Raw genomic sequence first — 21,606 nt, 5'->3', positions numbered from 1 at the left:
ATTACGTTCCATTAGGTCATACAAGGACATGTGCACAACTGCCATGACTTTAAAAGTGGCAAATATTGGTGGGTAGTTAAAGCCTATTGCTTTGGGATGCACTGTGGGGAGGGGGGTACACTGTTCATTCCAGTCATGCACGTGGAAAGCATGAAACAAAATGTCCAGTTTCAATTTTGCCTCCTGCCATTTTTTTTCGAAAAAATGATACATAAATCCAGGAATGTTTTTGTGGCAAACTGTCATAGCAGGATTATTCATGTTGGTGAAAAGCACATATCATGTGATTCGCACCAAAACAATGATTATTGTACTTTTGGTGACTTGGGTCTGAACAATGTTTTAACCTCCTCTACCTGTTTGAAGAGGCATGCAGAGACATTTATAAAGTTAGGGGTGATGTGGTAAACCAGGGTATAAAAAAACAATAAAGTTAGAGAGGGACTGACAACAACAAACACTTAGAAAATGAATAAAGGGGTGTTGGACAATGTTATAATTCCAAAAATAAGAAAGATTATATATGAAAACAAGTTTACCAAAATTAAGAGCCAAACTTCCCCATATCACCCCGAAATTTATAAATGACAAAACCCATAGAAGTCTCACCAAACTCCTTAGTTGTTAGAAAAAATAGAAATTAGCGAAATAGGATGGAAAATTTGCTAGATAGGCTAGCTGATGATAGTCGCCGATCTCACCTTCCAATAGCTCAGACTAAATACATCATCTCATTTTGCCAATTTCTACAACATTTTAGCCTTCAAAGAGGTCTGGTGGAGACTTTGCTGTTATCACGTCTTCAATATTGTCAAAAAATGAGCTCAAACCCAACAGAACAATGACAACCTCTCAAAATTCGCAGCCATCTCTACAGACTTCCTCATGTAGGAATGACCAATCACTTTTGACCTATAACCTTTGACACATAACTTTTGACCTTGTGCAGGTTATGTCTCCTTATACACTATTCGTGAAAGAAACATCAAGATGTACAAAATGTTTGTAAAGGCACGCAACAAGTTAATTAAATTAGAGTTGCATGACCAAAATCATTTCTCAGTCCAAACAGAGGATGACTATAGAGATTTCCAAAAACTTAAATAGGCTATTCATTGCTCCGCTGGATCTCAGCTCATTTCTTGACGGCAGGTTTCTATGGTGACCGTGCAAGCCCTACCCCTGCGGCAGCCACGTTTCCCGCTCGAAGCCCTTGTGTATGGACTGCGCTATCGATGACTCCATCAGGTCAACGTAACGCACCACCATCGGGGCAAATGTCTCTCGGAGGTGGCTGTGGAATTTTCCGCCGGTCAGGTTTTCTGCAGGGGAGTGAAAAAAAATTAATTACAACTTTTCTACAGCTTACTAAATGGATATATTGTAACAAAAATAAAGCCACTGTATTTGTTCATTATTTTTACACTGGACGGCAATATTCACAACGTATGAATACGACTTTGTAGTGCCGGGAGGAAATCTTAAAATATGCACACTTCCCACCACCGCTTGAGTTGTCCACCATTCTATCCAACTTTCCGACGAACCAAAGAACGCCTTAGACCGTGTTCGGTGGTTCGCTCGAATTGTTACTGAAGTTTGAAGTCCCCGCTGAGTTCAGAAGATTTGACACCAAAATTTTACAATTATATATCCCTTTAACCTTAAGCCTGCTAAGGTGAGCTTTTGAGACCGAATTTGCATCAGGTACAAGGTTAGGCAGTAAGAACAGGGTTAAAAAGGAGCTTCAGCTGATGATGCTAGAAGTCGTTGCAAAATTAGATATTTTGAGATGATGCATGAGTGCAAGTGGGAGCCACAATTTTCACCTGAACCTACTGTCTGTATCTGTATCTATATAGCTGGTATAACCGCCCTTCAGCATAACACACCAGCTTTGCAGCGTGGCAGCATCTGGTTATATTACACAGAGCGACCTCTCACACCTATTGTTGCTCCATTGGATGGAAACAACGGATGGAAACCTTGAAAGAAGACCATCAAGACAGACCATTTTAATCTACAAACCTTCAGACACCAAAACACAACCGAAAATGTCTTACCGTCCTGCCTTAAGTAGTCGTTGAGGAGTTGGAAGAGTGGGAAACTGTCCCAAGAATCGGGGGGTTGAACTTCAAGTGCTGAATCCATGTCGACTTGGAATAACGACCAGAAGATTTCCTTGTGTTCTGCCAGCAAATCTGAGAACCAGGCAAACGCCTTGAGGAGGAAGGCAAGAAGACAAAGTATTGTCAACGACACCAGTAAGCTTGAAATTACTTTGGTGAAGAAAATTGGAAGTAAACAACTCTTCAAACAAGGTGCTCCTTTTAGAACACACATTGGTTGGCAGTTTGCACTTGACCTACACTGTGAGATGCAATATATTGATAATTTGTCAAAGCTGGAGAGCCCTGAGACATGTCTGGATATTGTTATGCACCAACTGAGGAAGGCCATATACATCCAGACATGTACCAAAATGGTATAGAAAAAAACTGCTAACCGAATTAGAGCCTTCATCTTTGACAGTGGACATACAAAGTCAAAACCATGAACCAGTTTAGTCACATCTATTATAACATAAATGTCGTTTTTTTTGGTGAGACTGCAACATTGTAAAATAAAATATATTCTTAAATTAATGCATTTACCTTAGTTTACAGCTGTTAAAGTTTTTACCACTTAAACAGTAAGGAAAAATCTTTTTGACTTCAACAATAAGGCAAATTATCTGCCCCTAAATATTCTCCTAAATGTAGTAAGATCCTCAGTATGTGCTTCTATTTTCTTTGTGTCAATTTTGCAAATTTCAGATTACTAGTACCTTCGAATTATGATAGGGAAATGCAGTAGTTTGATAATATGTTTTCAATTAATCAACACATAACTAAAACGATCTTTATCGTTTTGACCTGATAAAAACAAATGGTTCAAATCTATCTTGATCTGCATTTAATTTTGTCAAAACTTACAAAATATGTCATGTTAGTAAACCCAAACAGAACATAAAATCTAATTTCATGCAGACCAAAGGTACTGCCTCGTTAAGCACACGTTTAATTGTTATAGATTAAAATTAAAACATACATACATATTCAAACATTTGTTCTGAGTGCACTTTATACACACAAAAAAAGAAATGTTACATAATAAGCAATAAAACCACGTCATACTCTACTCAATACAACACAGAGTCTGCAACATTCTCACGGCATACAAACTGTGCCAATGTGGATTATGGTTAATAAGACAAATCAACCATGTTATTTTATAACCTTACAAGTTAATGTAAGCTCAAAGACTAAGACTAGTATAAAGAAACTTACTGTGTTTACCAAAAGAAATCAAAAGAAATCTAAGTTGCCCACTGAAGAACTGAAAGACAAAATGAAGACAAGTCCTTGCCTTGAAATTCTTAGCCCCACAGAAATACAATTTACATTCTACTGTCTAAGTATATTTCAAAACAGTAACCAGGTTTAAGGGAAAGAAGACGGATGCCTTTGATCTTCTTCAGCTTTTAATTATTCACTATCGACCATATAGAAAAGCATCTGTGTATTTTGGTATTCTATTACACATGTACATAAAAGTTTCAATCTTCTTGTACAATATGATAATGATCTTATGAGTTTTGTAAGTAACTGAAGAATCACTGAAATAATTTCTGATGTCCACCTGAAAACTGGGAGCACATAAAAAGCATTAACAAGGCAACAAGAAGTGGTGGTCCAGCATGAAAGTGGGAGAGAGAGAGAGAGAGAGAGAGAAGGAGAGAGAAGAGACGAAATGAATAAGAGATAGGAGAAAGAGAGAAAAAACAAAGTTCAAATTTTGTAAGGACATTTACATAGTCTAAATGACTCCCCTGTGGCACTTAGAAGAAGAGGGATTTTTAAATAATAAAGATACATTTGATTTCAAGGCTCTACACTATTTTCAAAACTGAGCTCTAATTAGTATTTGATGTCATGTTATAAAAAATGCAGATTAAGTGAACAAAACATTTATAAGTTTTCATTGTATTTGGCCATAATGAGTTATAAAGTAGCAACATCAGTCAATTCGTTCCTTAATTATCGATAAAGATAGTTGAAGGATCTTGCAGAAGAGTTTGTGACTTTCCAAAGAAACGACTATCCCATGTCTAAATCATTATCAATACATTATTGTATATGTATGTATGTGGTCACGACATCAGCATATGCTGCCTATGTGTCCACATTGTATTGCCCTTGTTGCAATTTGAATAAATAAATAAATAAATAAATAAATCATTATCGTTCACTTAAAAATAACACGCCGATAGACGAAGAATTCCTCTTTGTGAGGTCACTTGGCCTGTTATGTGTAGAAATGTATAAAAATGACTTCAATATACAAATGTACACATTGCCATTGCAAACAGGTTTGTGAAAGCCCAGAAAATGAGCAAACACATCCGTGGATTGTAAAGATAGGATAATCCCAAACACATGTACACACAAAAATACACAAAATAATTGTAAAAAGGTGAAAACTTAAAATTCTGCTCCCCCATTTAACTTTTGAAATGGAATAGTCTAATGATGATGTCATCAATGATGTCATCAGTGATGTCATCAGTGGTCATGCAGAGGAGCCATTTAGATGGACAGTTCGAGAAGCAACGTACCTCTTTCCCTTCCTGGGACACAAGCGTCAGCGGGGAGGGGGGTGCAAGATACATGTCAGTACAGCCTTATTTGTCGAAGCTTGGCAGCAACAGCAGACAAAGGGTGCATACAATACACTTGTGTGGACAGTTGAGGGAGCGACAGGTCAAGCCAATTTTTCCACTTGAAGCATTCTGAGTAAGAATGGACTTTGGAAACATAATTGCAACTACAAATCAAGTCATTCACCTAACTCTTTTCAGTGGCATAACTCCGGTTGGATTTTAACACAGTATTCTTTCTGTTGTCTTGCCTAAGTTTCGTCAAAAAATGTAGGCAAACTTTTTCTATCATCATCACAGTTAAACATGAAACCATTTTCTTTAAACCAAGTGGAAAGTTGACATGGTCTTGTCGCTGCATGAGGAACAGATCTGGCAGGCATTATAGCATGCACATGGGGTAACATGGGATACAGGCGGTGGGGATGTTGGTAGAACTGGCAACTTTGCAACTTTTATGTAAATGAAACTGAGCAATGTGCACATGGCAAAAGCAAGACAGTCTGTACTGATTATTTTTCCTACTTCCCTGTTTTCTCTCCATTACTCTGACAACATGCTGGCATGCCTGGTAAAATCATTACAAGAAGCATCACAATACTGTATTTATATATATGACAGTAACAGTGATGGTCCAGATATTACTGAGTACTCCCTAGTATACTTCTCATCCTCAGTGTCTCATGCCTGACATGCAGCATACTCAGAGAATTGACAAACTCCCTAGGTAAAGTATTTCTTTATTTCATGACAGCATTCATACTATCAACAAGCTGCTTTTTTTGTTTGTTGCATGCTTATGTTGTGTCTCTTCCGCATTTACACAAACCCCTACCAAGTTCAACAACTCATGCCTGAAGTGTAGTGATCAAGTCTGGGGCAAACATTGAGTCAAACTTGTACAAGTGACCACCACATTGAGTATCTACATTTGTATATACCCATTGTCACCAGTCTTGGTGGTCTTCTCTTACATAATGTTTTCCTCATTGACACAAGCATTAAGACACCTGTCAATAGTCCAGTAAATAACATTCCACATAGACCAGCTTTTATCAGTGCCCTGAGTGGTCTTCTTGAATGGGCAGTTTTGACTCTGCAAGGAAAGATTCATTACCTAAAACCTTAAGCTGCCAATCCAGGGTATATCTGGCAAACTGGCCAAAGAGCACATACTGGGCTGAAACTCTGGCAGCTTAAGGGTCATGGTTGCACAAGTTCATTAGCCTGATTGTCCCGGGCAAGTGAAAGTGCTGATCAGTTAAGCGCATGTCCTACCTCACTTGCCCAATTGAGCAAATAAGATTTTTTCCATGAGTGAGATTTTGATCTACTTGTAACTTTTTACAGTAATGGCATCAAGCATTACTCAACACCAAAAATAGAGCCAAATAACAAAAGGATTTCATTGCTAGAAGTTAAAATACATAGAAAATGGTATTGAAATTTTTGGCAAGCAAAAAGTTGGTTTCGGCAATTAAATCTTTTATGTGCTTGCCCGATAGAACAAGTCAATTTTAACTTGTTAAACCTGAGGGTAAAGACTCTCGATCCAATCATAAGATAAAAAGTAAGGCTACCTCTGCATAATGCTCATCATTCTGCTGCAACACGTCGATACAAAGCTCAGCCAGCCGGATGACGTCGTCCAGACGCTTCTTGGTGGGAACCTCCTCCCCTTGCATGTCTGTTGTGGAGACAGAACTTAGACTATCCTGGTCCCCGACCGGTTTGTTGGCGGGGACTGTGCAGGAGTACAGAATCATTCAATTAATTATCAATTAATTAATCAATCGATCAATCAAATAATCAATAACTAAAGTTTGGTGTGGCCATGGAGACAAAACTTTGTCTATCCTGGTTCCCTACCGGTTTGTTGGCGGGTACTGTGCAGGAGTACAGAATCAATCAATCAATCATCAATTAATCGATAATTGATCAATAAATAATCAATCACTATAATCTGTTATGGAGACAGAACTTAGACTATCCTGGTCCCTACTGGTTTGGTGGGGGGGACTGTGCAGGAGTACAGAATCAATCACAGAACTGATTGATTGACTAATCAATCAGGCAATAATTGATCAATAAATGGACTTAACATGTCTTAACAATGCCTTAACAAGTAACATTGGCTACTTTTTTAATTGAGAAAGATGATGCAAAGAGTAGATATTTCAGTTGGAAAGCAACAACAATAATAGTTACACTTTCAGCACCAGGGACAGGAACAGAAGACAGAATTGTGTTGTGAAAGGACAGGACAGTTTTTTATAATAACAATATCAAAACCATTAGATAGAAATTTAACTTTTAGTTAACCAGATCGCCATAACATCTTCTTTCTAAATTATATGACTAAATTACCCAAAGTTCTAACTAACCATGATCTACTGAATGACAAAATAGTTTTTTGGTGGACATTACCGACTTCACCTTGCAACATACACAAACATTGCATACACTATATCTAAGACATTCATGTTTAAGACACTCAAGTTTAAGACACAGTAACAGACAGAACAGAGCAAGAAGCAACAATCACCTCCTCCTTTTCCAGATTGAGCTGAGAGCAGACAGAGAAGAGAAGCAGGAGAGAGATCATGGTTAGAAGAGAGCAAAGATGTACATACATGTGCCAACATGGACAATAGTACATATTAACATACATGCAGGACATTACATAGATACATGCAACACTAGTTCACTTTTATCTGCTGGGTAGCCTAGGTCCTTTACTTTTAATAAAGGGTTCAAATTACAATATTTGAACATATACAATCATGTCTGTATTGGAAATAATGTTTGAAACTACCGTCCATCGACTTGATATCTCTTAATACCAGCAAATAAAGGTAAGCTAGCATGAGCATGTAAATTGATGAATCTTTCTGGGGTCATTTTCTTAGCATATTCGCAACCTTTTCTGTTCCTTTTGTCAGTGTATACAAATTGTTCATGCACATACACAGCACAGGGAAGACACATACACAATGACATACACATATATTACAACATTCCATCATGTACATGCACAAAAATGTCATGCATAGGGGATAAGGAAAGAATACCATACATTCACAAATATACAAATGTACAAATGAAAGTCAACTACCTGCTGCGAATTTTTAAAAAAAATGGGTAATTGTATTTTAGAATGTGGCAAATATTTAGCTTTTGTTTCATATTTGAGCCAAGCCTTGATGCAAGTTGAGAAGGGAAGGGGAGAGCAAATTAAGACAGGCCATATCTACCATTTATGGCCATATCTACCATCAACAATGAGCTAAAGGGCAAACTCGAACTCAAACAATGACCCAATATCCAAACAACTAAGGGTATCCTTCCACCGTTTCTACAGAAATGCCATCAGTAAAGACTTGCTGGACATGTTTCTCATCACAATGAAAAAGCAAGAAAACTCCTGATGCTAAAAAAGAGTGGGTGATGATTGATACTACATATGACGAGAAATACTGTAGGACAAACTTTGTGTATGCTCCAACTCTGTACAAAATGACACTTGATGGAAAAATCCATACTCTGATTCTGAAGGCCTGAGGATCCCAACATCTTTTTTAAACATTGACCTTAAACTCTACAAACCATCCCTGCATCATGTCTCCTCCATCAACCCATTTTCCTGGAACCACTTACGTTTCCTAAAGCATTTCCCGGAATATTTCAAGGCCAAGACTCAAACTCTGACACCTTAAGGACTGGGCGCTTATCAGCCAGCTACAGCACACCTGGCTTGAAGGAACCGCTTTTTCAGGGAGATATTTTTGGTAACACATTGACATTTGGAGACGGCTCAAGGGCTTGAAGTAATATTAGAATCTCAACTGTGCCGCATGCATTTTCTAGGAACCATATGGTAAGACTGGGTATAATATAACAGAGTTCAAACTACTCAGTTGCATGGCGCAACCATATTTTGTTTGGTGCAGCTGACTTTTCCGGGAGATATTTTTGGTAACACGTTGACATATACACTTAGAAAGTTCAAGCAATCTTAGAAGCTCAGCTGTGTGACATGCAATTTCTGGGAACCATAGGATAAGACTGGGTATCATACAACAGTGTTCAAAATACAAAGTTCGCCAGATGCGACTTGCAACCATACTTTGTTGAGGAAATGCTTTTCCGGGAGAGATTTTGGCCAAGACATTGACATTTGGAGACAGCTCAAGAGCGTAATGCGATGCTCCGATGCAAAGCACATCAATTGAAAAAAAAACTCAGTTGTATGTATTGTACATGATTGAAGCTCAGCTCAGAAGGGTGCCAAGTGCACCGTGCCAAGTGCACCGTCACAAAACAAATTACTGTACATTCGTGTAGTAAATAGGCCAGGATAAGGACCACTCATGTTAGATGGATAGTTTAGTTCTGGGTGCATCTTGGGGAAAAGTTAGGGAGGCGGAACATAGGGTTAGCCAAGTAAAAACTGATCATCATCATCATCATCGCGGGCTGCTTGCCCAGACCAAGTCCACCCTCTCCTTCCAGACGTCTCTGTCCCCCATAGCGTTCTTTAGGTCTTCGACCCAAAGCCCCACATCACGGGCAAGCTGGTCTATGTAGGTTAGTCGAGGTCGCCCTGCATGTGTATACCCGTGTGCTGGCTTCCACAGTATGAGTTCACTTGCAAGCTCTGCTTTGTTTCTAAAACAATGGCCGGCAATTCTGATAAAGGGGCTAAATATGGGAGTCAAGTTCAAGTGATGGGAGGGGGGGGGACCATAAGGTCAGTCAAAAACAATGGGGCATCAAAACAATGAAGGGGCATTACATGGTCAGTAAACGGTCAAACTTATGGGGCATGGGGCATTATCATAGAGAAAACCACAAACATTACAGTGGTGAGACAAGGTCTGAACAATGAAGGGGCATTATCAGGTCACTGAAAGGTCACAACAATTCGGAAAAGGGGCACAATAGTGAAAGCCACGACACATTAGAGTTAGCGTGCATGTTAGGAACCTTCGATGCGAGCGTATTCGGAGATGCGGGTGTAGTTGATGAGGGCGGCCTTCTCCATGCAGGACTTGATGACAGCTCGGACCTCGTCCGGCGGAACAGGAGTGGCTATGTCCTTCATCATCACCTGGGGGGGAGGGGGGCACAAGGTCATAGGACAGAAGATGATAGTGGTTGCTGTCTGAATTTTTATCCAGTTACTGATCTATTTGCCATTGACTGATATCATGTAAAGAAGAACTGCTTAATTTACTATAGAAAAATTAAAGACTTTTTTGTATGTTTGAAAACAAGGCTTTAGTTATAATGAACACTACGATGTACAGGGCCTACACATTTTCAAAAATGGGTGTTTAAAATTAAAGAAAATACCCACAGTTTTCTTCTTTCAAACAGATATTCATGGCTTTATTCTATTCATATTCTAACTTCGTATTAAATTAAAAGCTAAAGCTGTTTTTATCTTTATATAGTGCCTAGAAGTAACCATGAATCAATCTTCAAAAATATGAATCATCTTATAAGAGGAATATGACAATCCCTTACCCTCTCCAACAGAGACAACGTGGCTTTCAATGCGCCTTCTGGTCTTCCAAATGGGAAACAGTACCTGGGGAGGAAGAAAGGAACTCAACACCATCAACATTTGTTTCTTTTGTTTCTCTCTTGTGACATAAAATACTAGATGAAACCTTACTGTTGTATACACAGAAGGACCTACGGTTTAGTGTGCTCTTCAGAAAAATAATATTGCTAGAAAGTTGAAAGCATTCAAACAAGAAATTAAGACTTGAATTTCTAGATATTCTTAAGAGTCACCATCTGTTCAAGAAATAGTTTCTTAGTTAGAAACCAAGCAAGAGGGAGTAATAATCTGCTCAGTACATTGTATAGCAAAAGCTGAGGAGTAACAACAAAATATCAACTGGGTACAGGTAAATCTCTTTTAGGTAACATTATAAGAATCTTTAAAATATGTAAGAAATTTGCCTTACCTGAAGTTTGAAATTTGATTCTCTAAGAAGCACCTCAGCCTTTCCTTGATATCCTCAAAAATGTCTCTCTCATCGTAAGTTACTGTGCCGATACCGTCCGGTCTGCAAGACAGCAACATAGCGTCAAGTTTGGACATGAAGAAATCTTCACTTGACACATTTGACATGCTATAAACATTGTCCTCAAGTAACAAGTAAGTAACTGGTTCAAAATTCATACAATATTGAAAAGTATTTCAAGAACATTTTTGTTCTAATAGATCACTTTGTGACACATTTTGGGATATCAATGGGTTGTTTCATCTCTTAATTTAATCTCTTCTTCGCCCATGATATTAAGGATCCCCACAGAGACCATCCATTGTTTGTAACAAGTAGTTATTAAGCAATTTGTCAAACAGGGTTAGTAAGATTTCCCATACCAGCTATTGCCTACGGCTGGTGCCATTAACGAACAACCAAACAAGCGGGTACAACATACATGTAGCCTGGGTACCATCCGGATAGTAGTTTGCTTCTACGTTCGCTTCTGCTATCCGTCAGGAGATGTGCGCATTCAAACCGTTTGGCGGTAACTTCAGTTAATGAGCGAATCTAGGAATAGGTTCTAGAGCGCTTGTTCGATGACAACAGGTCCCACAAGCGGGCGGAGGGCTTGTCCAGTGTTGGAACGTCTGTTTGAACGAGCGCTTGAATCCATTCCATATTCGCTCATGTGTAGGGACCAATCAGCACCTGCTTCCAAAATTTGGACGATTCCAGACGTTAAGATGGTCTGCGTTCCCAGACGGAAGCACAGAGAAGCGACTGTATATAGTGTATAATGAACGTCAGAGCTAGAAGCGACTGTATATAGTATATAATGAACGCCGGAGCGAACTACTTTCCGGATGGTACCTAGGCTAGGTACAACATGTACGTATCTCAAAACTGTTCTTGAAGCAGACTTTAGCTAAGGGCACAACTCGCCATATGTGCGAATACATGCTGTCTACGTGCCAAAACGTTGACAAATCTTTTGGGATCCGTAAGTGGTAAGTACTGCCTCCGTACAAATTCATAGGACAGATTTTGGAGCATGCAGACACGCCGTAAAACTTTACGTGTAGGCAAAATTTTGTGTGCCATTGGGTTGCGGATTTGCCCCCCGTACGTGCCAGTACGGATGACGCGCCTGCCCTGTACAGCCTGAACGTTTTCAGAAATAAGTGGCGGACATGGCCTCCCAAAAAATTTACGGAAAAATTGCACATACAGCAGGTTGTGCCCTTAGCTTATTACATGTGTAAATGGTGACTACTATAAATCTTTGTTTGTGGCAGTTTGTTATCACAGGACCTCTTCATCTGTGGGAACCATCATACTGACTGCAGATGTGTAATTTGTGATACAGCCTTGTTGTGACCATGATCGCAAAATCATTGTATCAAAAAAAAATATAGATAAGGGAATGCAAATAATCAACCATGTATGAACCGTCTGTCATTGGTGTCAGAGGCCATAGGTTTGAGGGATGAAGCAAGCTTGTCTTTTTCTCAAGATAACAAACCTGTATGGGGCCAGGACAATGTAATTTGCTGGTTCCTGGAAATTTTATGCAAAAATTTTAGCAAGCGGACATTAAGAAAGCCTTACTGTACATGTATTATCTCTATAAAACTTTGGGTGCAAGGATTTTGTTCTAGTCAAGTAATTTTCATTACGAATCCATTCTGCAGGGAGACAGACATCTAGCAGAAGTGAATATTCACTAGCCTCCATTGCAGTCTTCGAGCGGGACTGGATTTTATTTTAGGAGACTGGTTCACCATTTTCAGCATTGGCAAGAGTCTCTTATGCCAGGAACGGGCAAAGTCCTTTCCACGCAAACTCTCTCCCTCAGCAAACTCCCTTTCCTGGCATAAGAGAACCTAGCCAACTTTGAAAATCGTGAACTAGCGCCCCCCCCCCCCCAAAAAAATAATAATAATAAAAACCAGCCCCATTTGAAGACTGCAACGGAGGCTAGATAATCACTTGTATTGTCTCCCTGCCATTTTGTGATGGAGAACCTTAATAAAGACATACGGGTGACTTCAGCATGTAGTGTGAGAGAGAGCAGCTAATTTTTTATTTTTTTGCAAAATCATGCCCAAGTCTCAAGTAGATAGTCATCATCATCATTGGTCGGCTGCGACGCAGGCGACTGTAATTTTCTTCCAAGACCTTCTGTCGGCAGCTAGATGACTAATTTGCTTTGCGGTGATCTGGTCACTGTAATCTCCTAGGAGCTGTTGAATGTACTTTAAATAGGAGGTAGCTTGGCGTCCTAGTAGTAGATAGTGCGATACATAAAAGTAGTGTCTAATCAACTATATAATACAATGAATACTATAAGAGACATCAAAATGACCTGGTTTGGCCTCTGCAGTGAGGCTTGTAGAGTGAGCAATGAGGCAGTCTTCTGGCTTATCTCGGGCTGGTTGACAAATAAGGCTGTTTGAGAAAAGGCAATCTGGTGTTGCCGTGAAAGATGACGCGTCAGTTGTGCGCACAAAGTGCCTCTGTCACTGGAGGGCAGTGAATTATGGCACAGGTTAGGGGAAGCCTCGAGGAGACGGAAATGGTCGTTTGGTTAGACTTGAGGATGATGCCCTCTTGTTCCTTGATGGTTTCAAGTACAGAAACAATGCAGATACATGTATTACAAGCAGTGAGTTATGGCACAGTTTAGGGGAAGCTTCGAGGAGACGGAAATTACCGTTTGGTTAGACTTGAGGATAATGTCTTTTTGTTCCTTGATGGTTACAAAGAACAGGGAATAATACAAATACCTAAATACTACAAGCAGTGAGATATGGCACAGTTTAGGGAAAGCTTCGAGGAGACGGAAATGGTCGTTTGGTTGGATTTGAGGATTGCTTTCTTGTTCCCTGATGGTTACAAAGCACATAAACGGCACAGATACAGTAATACTAAGTTACATTTGTATTAGTAGCGAGTTATCACATAGTTTAGCGGGCCGAAATAGCTGTTTGGTTAGACTTGAGAAGGATTCTTGTTCCTTGATGGTTCCAAAGAACAGAAATGATACAGATAGTACTTTAATACTACTAGCAGTGAATTATGGCACAGTTTAGGGTAATCTTTGAGCAGATAGAAATAGCCATTTGGTAAGACTTGAGGATTGCTTTCTTGTTCCTTGATGGTTACAAAGCCGAGAAACGGCACAGATACCGTAATACTAACATTACGTTAACTTTGTATTAGCAGCGAGTTATGGCACAGTTTAGCAGGCCCAAATAGCTGTTTGGTTAGACTTAAGAAGGATCTTGTTCCCTGATGGTTCCAAAGTACAGAAATAATACAGATACCTTAATACTACTTGCAATGAGACATGGCACAGTTTTGGGGAAGCCTCGAGCAGCAGGCGAAAATGGCCTTTTAATTAGAGTTGAGGATAATGCCTTGAGTTCTTGTTCCTTGGTGGTTACAAAGCACAGAAACAACACCAATACCTTAATACTACTAGCAGTCAGTGACATTGCAGATCTATAGCTCTAATGGCTACTAACTCCTCTGCCATTTTCCACCACCTACAACTCAACCAGGAACACTCTTACAATCTCAAATCCACAGATATCCTAACCGTGAACCATGCTGGTTTGAAGGGGGAGTTATAGGGACAAAATACCTTAATACATACTAGTAGGCAGTCTTTTTAGAAAAATAGGAATCTATTACAAAATGTTTGGAAACTGCGGTGATCATGACTGATAGGCAAGCTTTGGGGATAGCAGAAATGACTGTTTGGGATTGCCATGATGGTCTCAAAGCACAGACATTGTACAGTAAACATCACCTAAATGTGCTAGCAATCAATCTTTGACACGTTGGTAATCTGGTACAAAATGTGCAAAAATTTGTGCAGTGAGTAAAGGGTCAGTTTAAGGGGAAGGTTGGAGAGAGCGGCAAAGTTGTTTGGGATTTCCATGATGGTCTCCAAGCACAAATTTCTATGCTAGCGATCTTTCTAGAAATGTCAGGAATCTGTTACAAAATGTGTAAAAATGAGCGGTGAGTAATGGTTCTGCGTAAAGACTATTTTTTACACAACCGAATTGAATGCTTTATTCTCACCAAGGATTAAGTGACTGTCTGTCACCTTCTTCAGGGCAATTCTGACTGGTTTACATTGTACTGCAGGACAGGTGTCGCTAAACACAGATATGGTTTGGTAATGGTTATGAGTACAGGTTGAGTAATGGTTCGATTTAAGGTGAAGCTTGGAGATGGCTGTTTAGTTTGAGTTGAAAGGAATTACAATGTACTTCAAACCTTTAGATGTTTTCAAAACCAAGACATTGAAAAATGAGCATCACCACAAAATTTGCAAAAGTATTGCTTGCGCCAAACTAAGTTTATTTGTTGGTTCTTTGTTGGATTTAGAAAGATCAGGATATCAGAATGAGAACTCCAAGGGGAAAGTCTATTAACCTTACACATGATTTCAGAGTGAATTTAGTCAGGGCAAGGAGCTTTCATCAAGGATGTAGACTGGTCATCATGTCAGTATTGTAGTAAGACTACAGCACTGCAAGTAAGAACTGGAAGAAACATTCACCTGGGCAACAGATGATGCAGGGTTGGACAAGTCCACTAGTCCTATTGTCCAGGGCAAGTGAAAATGCTGAACGGGCAAGTGCTTGTCCTATCACACTCATCCAATAGGGCAAGTAAGATTTTTCTATTAAGTGATATTTTGATATACCTGTTACTTTTTACAGTCATGACATCAAGCATTGATCAGCATAAAAAAAATAGAGGCAATAATAAGAATTCCATTGCTTGACGTGAAAATGCATATCAAAGTAACATTTGGATTTGGGGCAAGTGAAAAATTGGTTTGCGCCCCGCCAAGTAAATTTTTTGTGTGTACTTGCCTTTTAGGACAAGAAAATTTTAGAAAACTTTTTTTTTATTTTTTAAAACAAAATGCACCCACCTGTTGCCATGCACATGCGACGCACAGAAGGCGAAGCTGTAGTGCATGAGGGTGGGGTCGATCATGGTGCCGTTCTCCGCCCTCCCCAGGAGGTCGTTCAGGTAGCAGAGGTGGCGGTGGCAGCCTCGAACCCCGTACCGCGCACAGTACTCGTCTAGCACGAAAACCTGTCCTGGGCTGAACCAACCCTAAACAAGCAAACAAGCGTCTAGTAAACAAACTAGTAAACAAACCAACAAGTAAACATTGTCAGCCTCGCACTCCGTACTGCACGCAGTACTCATCTAGCACAAAAACCTGTCCTGGGCTAAATCAACCCTAAACAAATAAACAAACTAGTAAACATTGTCAGCCTAGCAGCCCGTACCGCGCACAGTACTCGCCAAGCACAAAAACCTATCCTGGGCTAAACCAACCTACTCCTAACAATTAAACAAACTAGTAGACACTGGCAACTTGTCTACTTTGAAAACCTGTCCTTGCTTGAACCAACCCTCACAAACAAATGAATAGAAGCACATAGCTTGTCTTGTCTAGTACAAAAAACCTTTCTGGGGATGAACCATCTCAAAACAAACAAACAAATAAACAGCAGTTCAGTGCTAGTATGACCATCTGTCCTGAGATAAACTGACAGTTGGTCCTTGTTTCTGCATTTGATAATGGAATAAAACTACAGCAGCAGCTCTTTCAAAAATAATGACATTATTACTCAATGTTTGTTTACATGTGTACGTCTCAGAGAGGCGACATTTCAAATTGAATGATTAAGGGCACAAGCCGCAATGATAACAAATATAGAAACAACTGTTAACAGTACCAAGCATGAGTAGGAGTCGTTCAATCTGTGGTCCAGTGTGAGCCTCTGCACCATCTCGAACAGGTCCTGGTTAACTTGCGCGCACACACACACACACACACACAAACACACAAACATACACACACACACATACACACACACACACACACACTTAAATGCTACCAAAGGTAAAAAATATAGAAACAACAGTACCAAGCATGAGTAGGAGTCGTTCAATCTGTGGTCCAGCGTGAGCCTCTGCACCATCTCGAACAGGTCCTGGTTAACTTGCGCACACACACACACACACACACACACACACACACACAAACATACACACACACACACACACACACATACACACACACACACACACACACTTTAAACGCTACCAAAGGTAAAAAATATAGAAACAACAGTACCAAGCATGAGTAGGAGTCGTTCAATCTATGGTCCAGCGTGAGCCTCTGCACCATCTCGAACAGGTCCTGGTGGTCGAACTTGCAGGGGTCCGCCTGGATAAACTCGTCCATGCCGTGTTTCCGCGCACGGTCCGCGTCTAGCGGTCAGGGGGTGGGGAGGGGGTTACGTGGACAATGGTCAGTAAATGCTTGTGTAAGGCCACACCAATTTTGTTCGTTGGTTCTTGAATTTCAAAAGAGTAATGCTGAACTGAAGATCTTGGAAGATCTTGTCTTTGAATTGGTCATTATGCAAAACTGCCACTTCTTTTCATTTTTTCCTTTTTTTTAATTTTATTTTTTATTCACATTTCTTTAAAGAGGATGACACAGAAAGCAGACCCTGCTTATCGAGGTCTTCTCCTCATGTACATAAACAAAATAAAAACACACAATACAGGACACATTTCTTCCTTATATAAATATTTAGTTCAAAATATCTGAGAGCCAATGGAACAGATTGGTGTGACCTAATGTCATCTTATTCAAGGTCAGGCATCTAGAATCTATCAACCTGTCACAACACAAAGATTCAATATTCCTTGTAACGCTAGTTGACCTTTATCTGTTGGGTAACCTATATCCGTTGCTTTTAAAAACAGGGTATTTGGGGATATCACGTTGGCGGACAATGGTTTAAATTTCAATATTTTCAGTACATTGCAGTTTGACTTTGAAACTACCACCTGTCAAACTGATGTGCCTTAATACATTGTTTTGCCAAACAACGGATATAGGTTACCCCGCGGATAAAGGTGAACTAGCATTACAACACACAAGTGATGTAACAATACACTCTGATTTTTTACCAATTCTTTCCCTTTTGTGAGTATTGAATAATTTCCTACATGTAGTAGGACAGTAAACATGTATAGATAGATTACCGATGAACAAAAGTTATACATCAATAAATGTACATACAATGTATCTCTCCTCTACATAGCAAAAATACTGTGCTACATTTGTACATCTGTATGTCTATCAAAAGCATGGCATCAGACATGCTGTACTAAATGTTGTTCAATGAATTGCAATCTCCTAACTACCCTTGCCAAACTGGTCTGGAATGCCGCTTTAAGGCCAGAAACATTATACCAGCATTAAGGCCAGCATAAGGCACTTTAACATGGTGATTTCGCGCCTATTATAGCTGTCCATGTACCCCTCCCTCAACTGTCAGCCAGGCAGAGTCTTGAGCCAATTAGTGAGCATTACAAGAGCATTAATGCTCTCTGCCACAGCTATTAGTCACAGTTGACCCTTATATTAACAAGTGGTACATGGGTTAATCCCCAGCCACCTTAGCATTGTTTTCCTGTTGGAAACTAGATAGTGACTACAAAGGCCCAGGGTCTCTGACAATGGGATTGGGAGAAAGGAAAGTAGTTTGCAGTAATCATGCACTTGTTTACATGTAATGTATGTTTTCCTTGTAGTAATGCTTGGCAAATTTGGTCTTAGGAACAACTTACTACCATGGTCCTCTTAGAAACCCCAGGGAGTCTGCAGGTTTGAAATGGAGTGCAAGCCTGCAGCTGGCATGGGTTTGTTTACATTATGGTTGATAGTTCAACGTGGGTTACAAGATGAAAAAAATGTTTATTGTTATACCTCTTTGAATTGTCGAAGCAAACATGCATGTCAGGGATTTTAACTACATGTGTATACAGTATAGACTAGCTTGATAGTGTTTAGTGTCAGATAAATTATAATTAATTCATTACTTTCAATGGTTTCCTCAGACAGGAACCACTATTGTGCCCCAGGAACCACTATAATTGTAACTACTGTTAACCCCTAACTGGAAATTCAGGAAAATCTATTTGGTTTCAGCCCACTTACTTCTAAAGTAGATTTCACTACTGAGTGTAAAGAGGGCAAACAGTTGCCTTTGTCCAGCACACTTCTTCTTAGATTGACTATAGTTCAGACATATATGCTAGTGGCTGTACTAGGCCAGTCACATGACTCAGCCCTAGGTATGTCACATGATGTCACCCTCCAAGATTCTGGGCCAGGCCAGGCCAGGCTATGTACAAGTAACAGAGCAGGGGAGGCTAGGTACCTAGAAGGGGATTTCATGCAGCCTGTACATGGGCTTTCTATATACAGCTATTAGGTACAGGTATGGCAAGGTTTGACTAGGTATGTAGAATACAGAAAAAAGAAACAAGCATCATTGACACAGATAGCTACACTGACCCACATCTGTCACCATTGGTGTCTGGACTTGAGGATCTTCCTAATTCCCTAATTACATGGCTCATCTGGCAGAACTAACTTAAACAAACACAGGATACTACTCCACTACAGGAGGTAATGTCTGTATACTTAGCTGATCATTCCTGGTGCTTCTATGAATTGCAATGAGTGGAGAAGTTTTTTGTCTTCAATATTACTAATATTAGTTGTGGTTCCATTTTGCATGTGCTTTCTGAAATCTTACATTGCAAGTGTAGGGAAGACACAATTGCATCTTCTATAAGACAATTCCTGAGAGCTGCAAACAGGCATACAATGTATGTTGAAGTGCTCTATTGATCAATAGTCCTTCATTTACTTAGACTACTAAAACTATTGTTGAAATGAGTCCTCTTTAGTTTACTTAACTGTCACATTGAGTAGGACTTACAATTCCCACAACTCTGTTTTTTTATACTGACATTGACAATGGCCCACAGACCCCTCCATCTATGTCCAGTATCTGAACAACAGCAAGAGAGACTCTAGTTTTGACTTTTGGAAGAGATGGGACTAGTTCCTACCTAAAGCCAAGCCTAAGAGCTTTCAGTGTTTGTTTTAGAAGAACTTCAGTAAGGAGCTATCGCTACTTGGGACACAACAGCCAGTGAAAGGCCTATGTGCATGTAGTTCCTGGTAATCAATCACTCTAGGAGAAGAGCCTGGCTGCAGCTGGGCAGAAGGTCTTCTGGCCTTATCTGTGGGGCTAACTTTGTGTAGCATATCAATTATCCACGCACTGCATGCAAGGCAAGGGGCCAAGCATCATGTACCCCTTTGACACAGCCTTGTTTTTCTCTTCTTCAGTTTTCAACTTGTATACTAGTAAGCTGTCTTTTTCTTAAGTTGAATATAAAGTTACCTATTCATAACAGACCAATCCATATAAAAGTGAACTTGAGACATAACCAAGTCCTTATTGGAGGAGCTTACAAGTGGAGTACCCTGACAGACCACCTGACATGGTCTAATAGGTCACCTGATACAGGTCCCTATCTGTCTGTTCTGAATTCAGCGTAAATCGTTGTCGGGACCCCCCATGCAGACCCTCTTTCTTTAATGCCCAGCCAGACAATGTTTTTGTCTTTTTTCAAGTGCTAACTTTTTATATAATTTAGTGGTTAAAATAGATGTACATTTTATAAGTCTAAAGACAAGCTTACATGTGAGTGTAAGTACATAATGATAGTATGAATCACTGTTTCATTTGGTCTGACTTGATTTTGTTCTCAAAGAGACTTGCTTTTGCTTTTCTCCACATTTGCAGGGCAGCTTGTGTCACAGCAGGACATGAGGTGAAAGGAAATATGGTTGACCTTTTAGTGACCAGTGCACTGATAGGCAATCCCCTGATGGAGTCCCAGGGAAACATCCACAAACTCTCTACCCAATGATACATTTTAGATGGCCCTCATACATGTAACTTCATGAGAAACATTTTGTTAACTTATCAGGGTTTTGTGTCTGACTCATTTCTTAGTTCAAATTCAAAGTTATGTTAAGACATGGCAGTCACTTCTTGAAAACAGCAAAAATGTTCATGGCATTCTTCCTAGATTTTTTCTTGGCACAGTCTGATGGCAGGTAATTGTAGAACACAACCTCCCTCCCTCATTGTGCCATTAATTCTGGCCTACTAGAAGGTTATTTTGCCTAAATCACATAGTTTCATTGTCTTTGAAGAGAAGTAGAAGTAGAAGTAGGACCTGGAGAAATGTCCTGGAAACAGATCCTGTTTCAGGCACATGTGTTTTGGAAGGGTGGCAAGATAAGTACTCCTGAGGCATAATGTGGCGTGACCACCCCCACTAGCTAGCTGTCAGGGGTGGGGTACTGGCCTCTCCTGCACTCAGGGAAAGACCCAGATGATGAGTGATGATTAATGGGCCCGGCCTTAACTCTGCATTAATGCAATGTCCAGTGGGAAACAACTTAGTGTGCGGTTAAGGCTGAAAATGCTCTGTTGAGGAGCGTATAATGCGGCCTTAAAGCCACACTACAGACCAGTTTGGCAAGGGAACTTCAACTCTTTGCAGCAAAAAGATTTTGCTATTTCTAGACTATCCTTAAAAAAATAGCAATGCTATATGAGGCCACACCATTGTAATTATATTGGTCTTGCACTTTGTACTCTTCGTATCTGAAGAGTACAAAGAAACATGATTGTAGTTGAAAAAAATGTCACCACTGGACCAATCAAAGATTTTGGAAACAAGAACAAGACTTAGTAATTACATCGGTGTAACCTTTAGTTTGTCTAATATGTACACTATAGGGTTAGATTTATCTACGGACACTGAAAAACAGAAGCGTGCAGTGAGCAAAATATCACTACTGATGCCAACATGCTCAAAACCTGTGGAAACGCTGTCTGCACAGTGTGGAAGCCTAACTTTTATATGATATTTCTGTTTAGATATTTCAACCATGAATATGCTGTTTGT

At 39.8% G+C, this 21,606-nt stretch overlaps 1 protein-coding gene across 19 annotated transcripts in view; it reads right to left on the bottom strand.

The window, feature by feature from the left end:
* Positions 1-21,606, bottom strand: part of LOC118415233 (calcium-dependent secretion activator 1-like) — a 131,843-nt gene that overhangs the window by 13,154 nt on the left and 97,083 nt on the right. For 6 of the 19 annotated variants that reach the window (XM_035819654.1, XM_035819656.1, XM_035819658.1 and 3 more), the window contains 8 exons: positions 16,883-17,019; positions 15,662-15,849; positions 10,678-10,779; positions 10,229-10,292; positions 9,686-9,809; positions 6,280-6,386; positions 2,064-2,220; positions 1,181-1,322 (listed from right to left, as the gene is read on the bottom strand). In XM_035819654.1, the coding sequence (XP_035675547.1) occupies positions 1,181-1,322; positions 2,064-2,220; positions 6,280-6,386; positions 9,686-9,809; positions 10,229-10,292; positions 10,678-10,779; positions 15,662-15,849; positions 16,883-17,019 (1,021 nt within the window). Of the gene's footprint in view, positions 1-1,180; positions 1,323-2,063; positions 2,221-4,657; positions 4,670-6,279; positions 6,444-7,244; positions 7,266-9,685; positions 9,810-10,228; positions 10,293-10,677; positions 10,780-15,661; positions 15,850-16,882; positions 17,020-21,606 lie in introns of all 19 variants that reach the window. The other 13 variants (XM_035819648.1, XM_035819649.1, XM_035819645.1 and 10 more) reach the window with 4 other exon arrangements.

Source organism: Branchiostoma floridae, chromosome 5 (genome assembly GCF_000003815.2).
Source record: "Branchiostoma floridae strain S238N-H82 chromosome 5, Bfl_VNyyK, whole genome shotgun sequence".
NCBI classification, from domain to species: domain Eukaryota; kingdom Metazoa; phylum Chordata; class Leptocardii; order Amphioxiformes; family Branchiostomatidae; genus Branchiostoma; species Branchiostoma floridae.
This window is presented reverse-complemented; position numbering and strand designations above follow the sequence as displayed.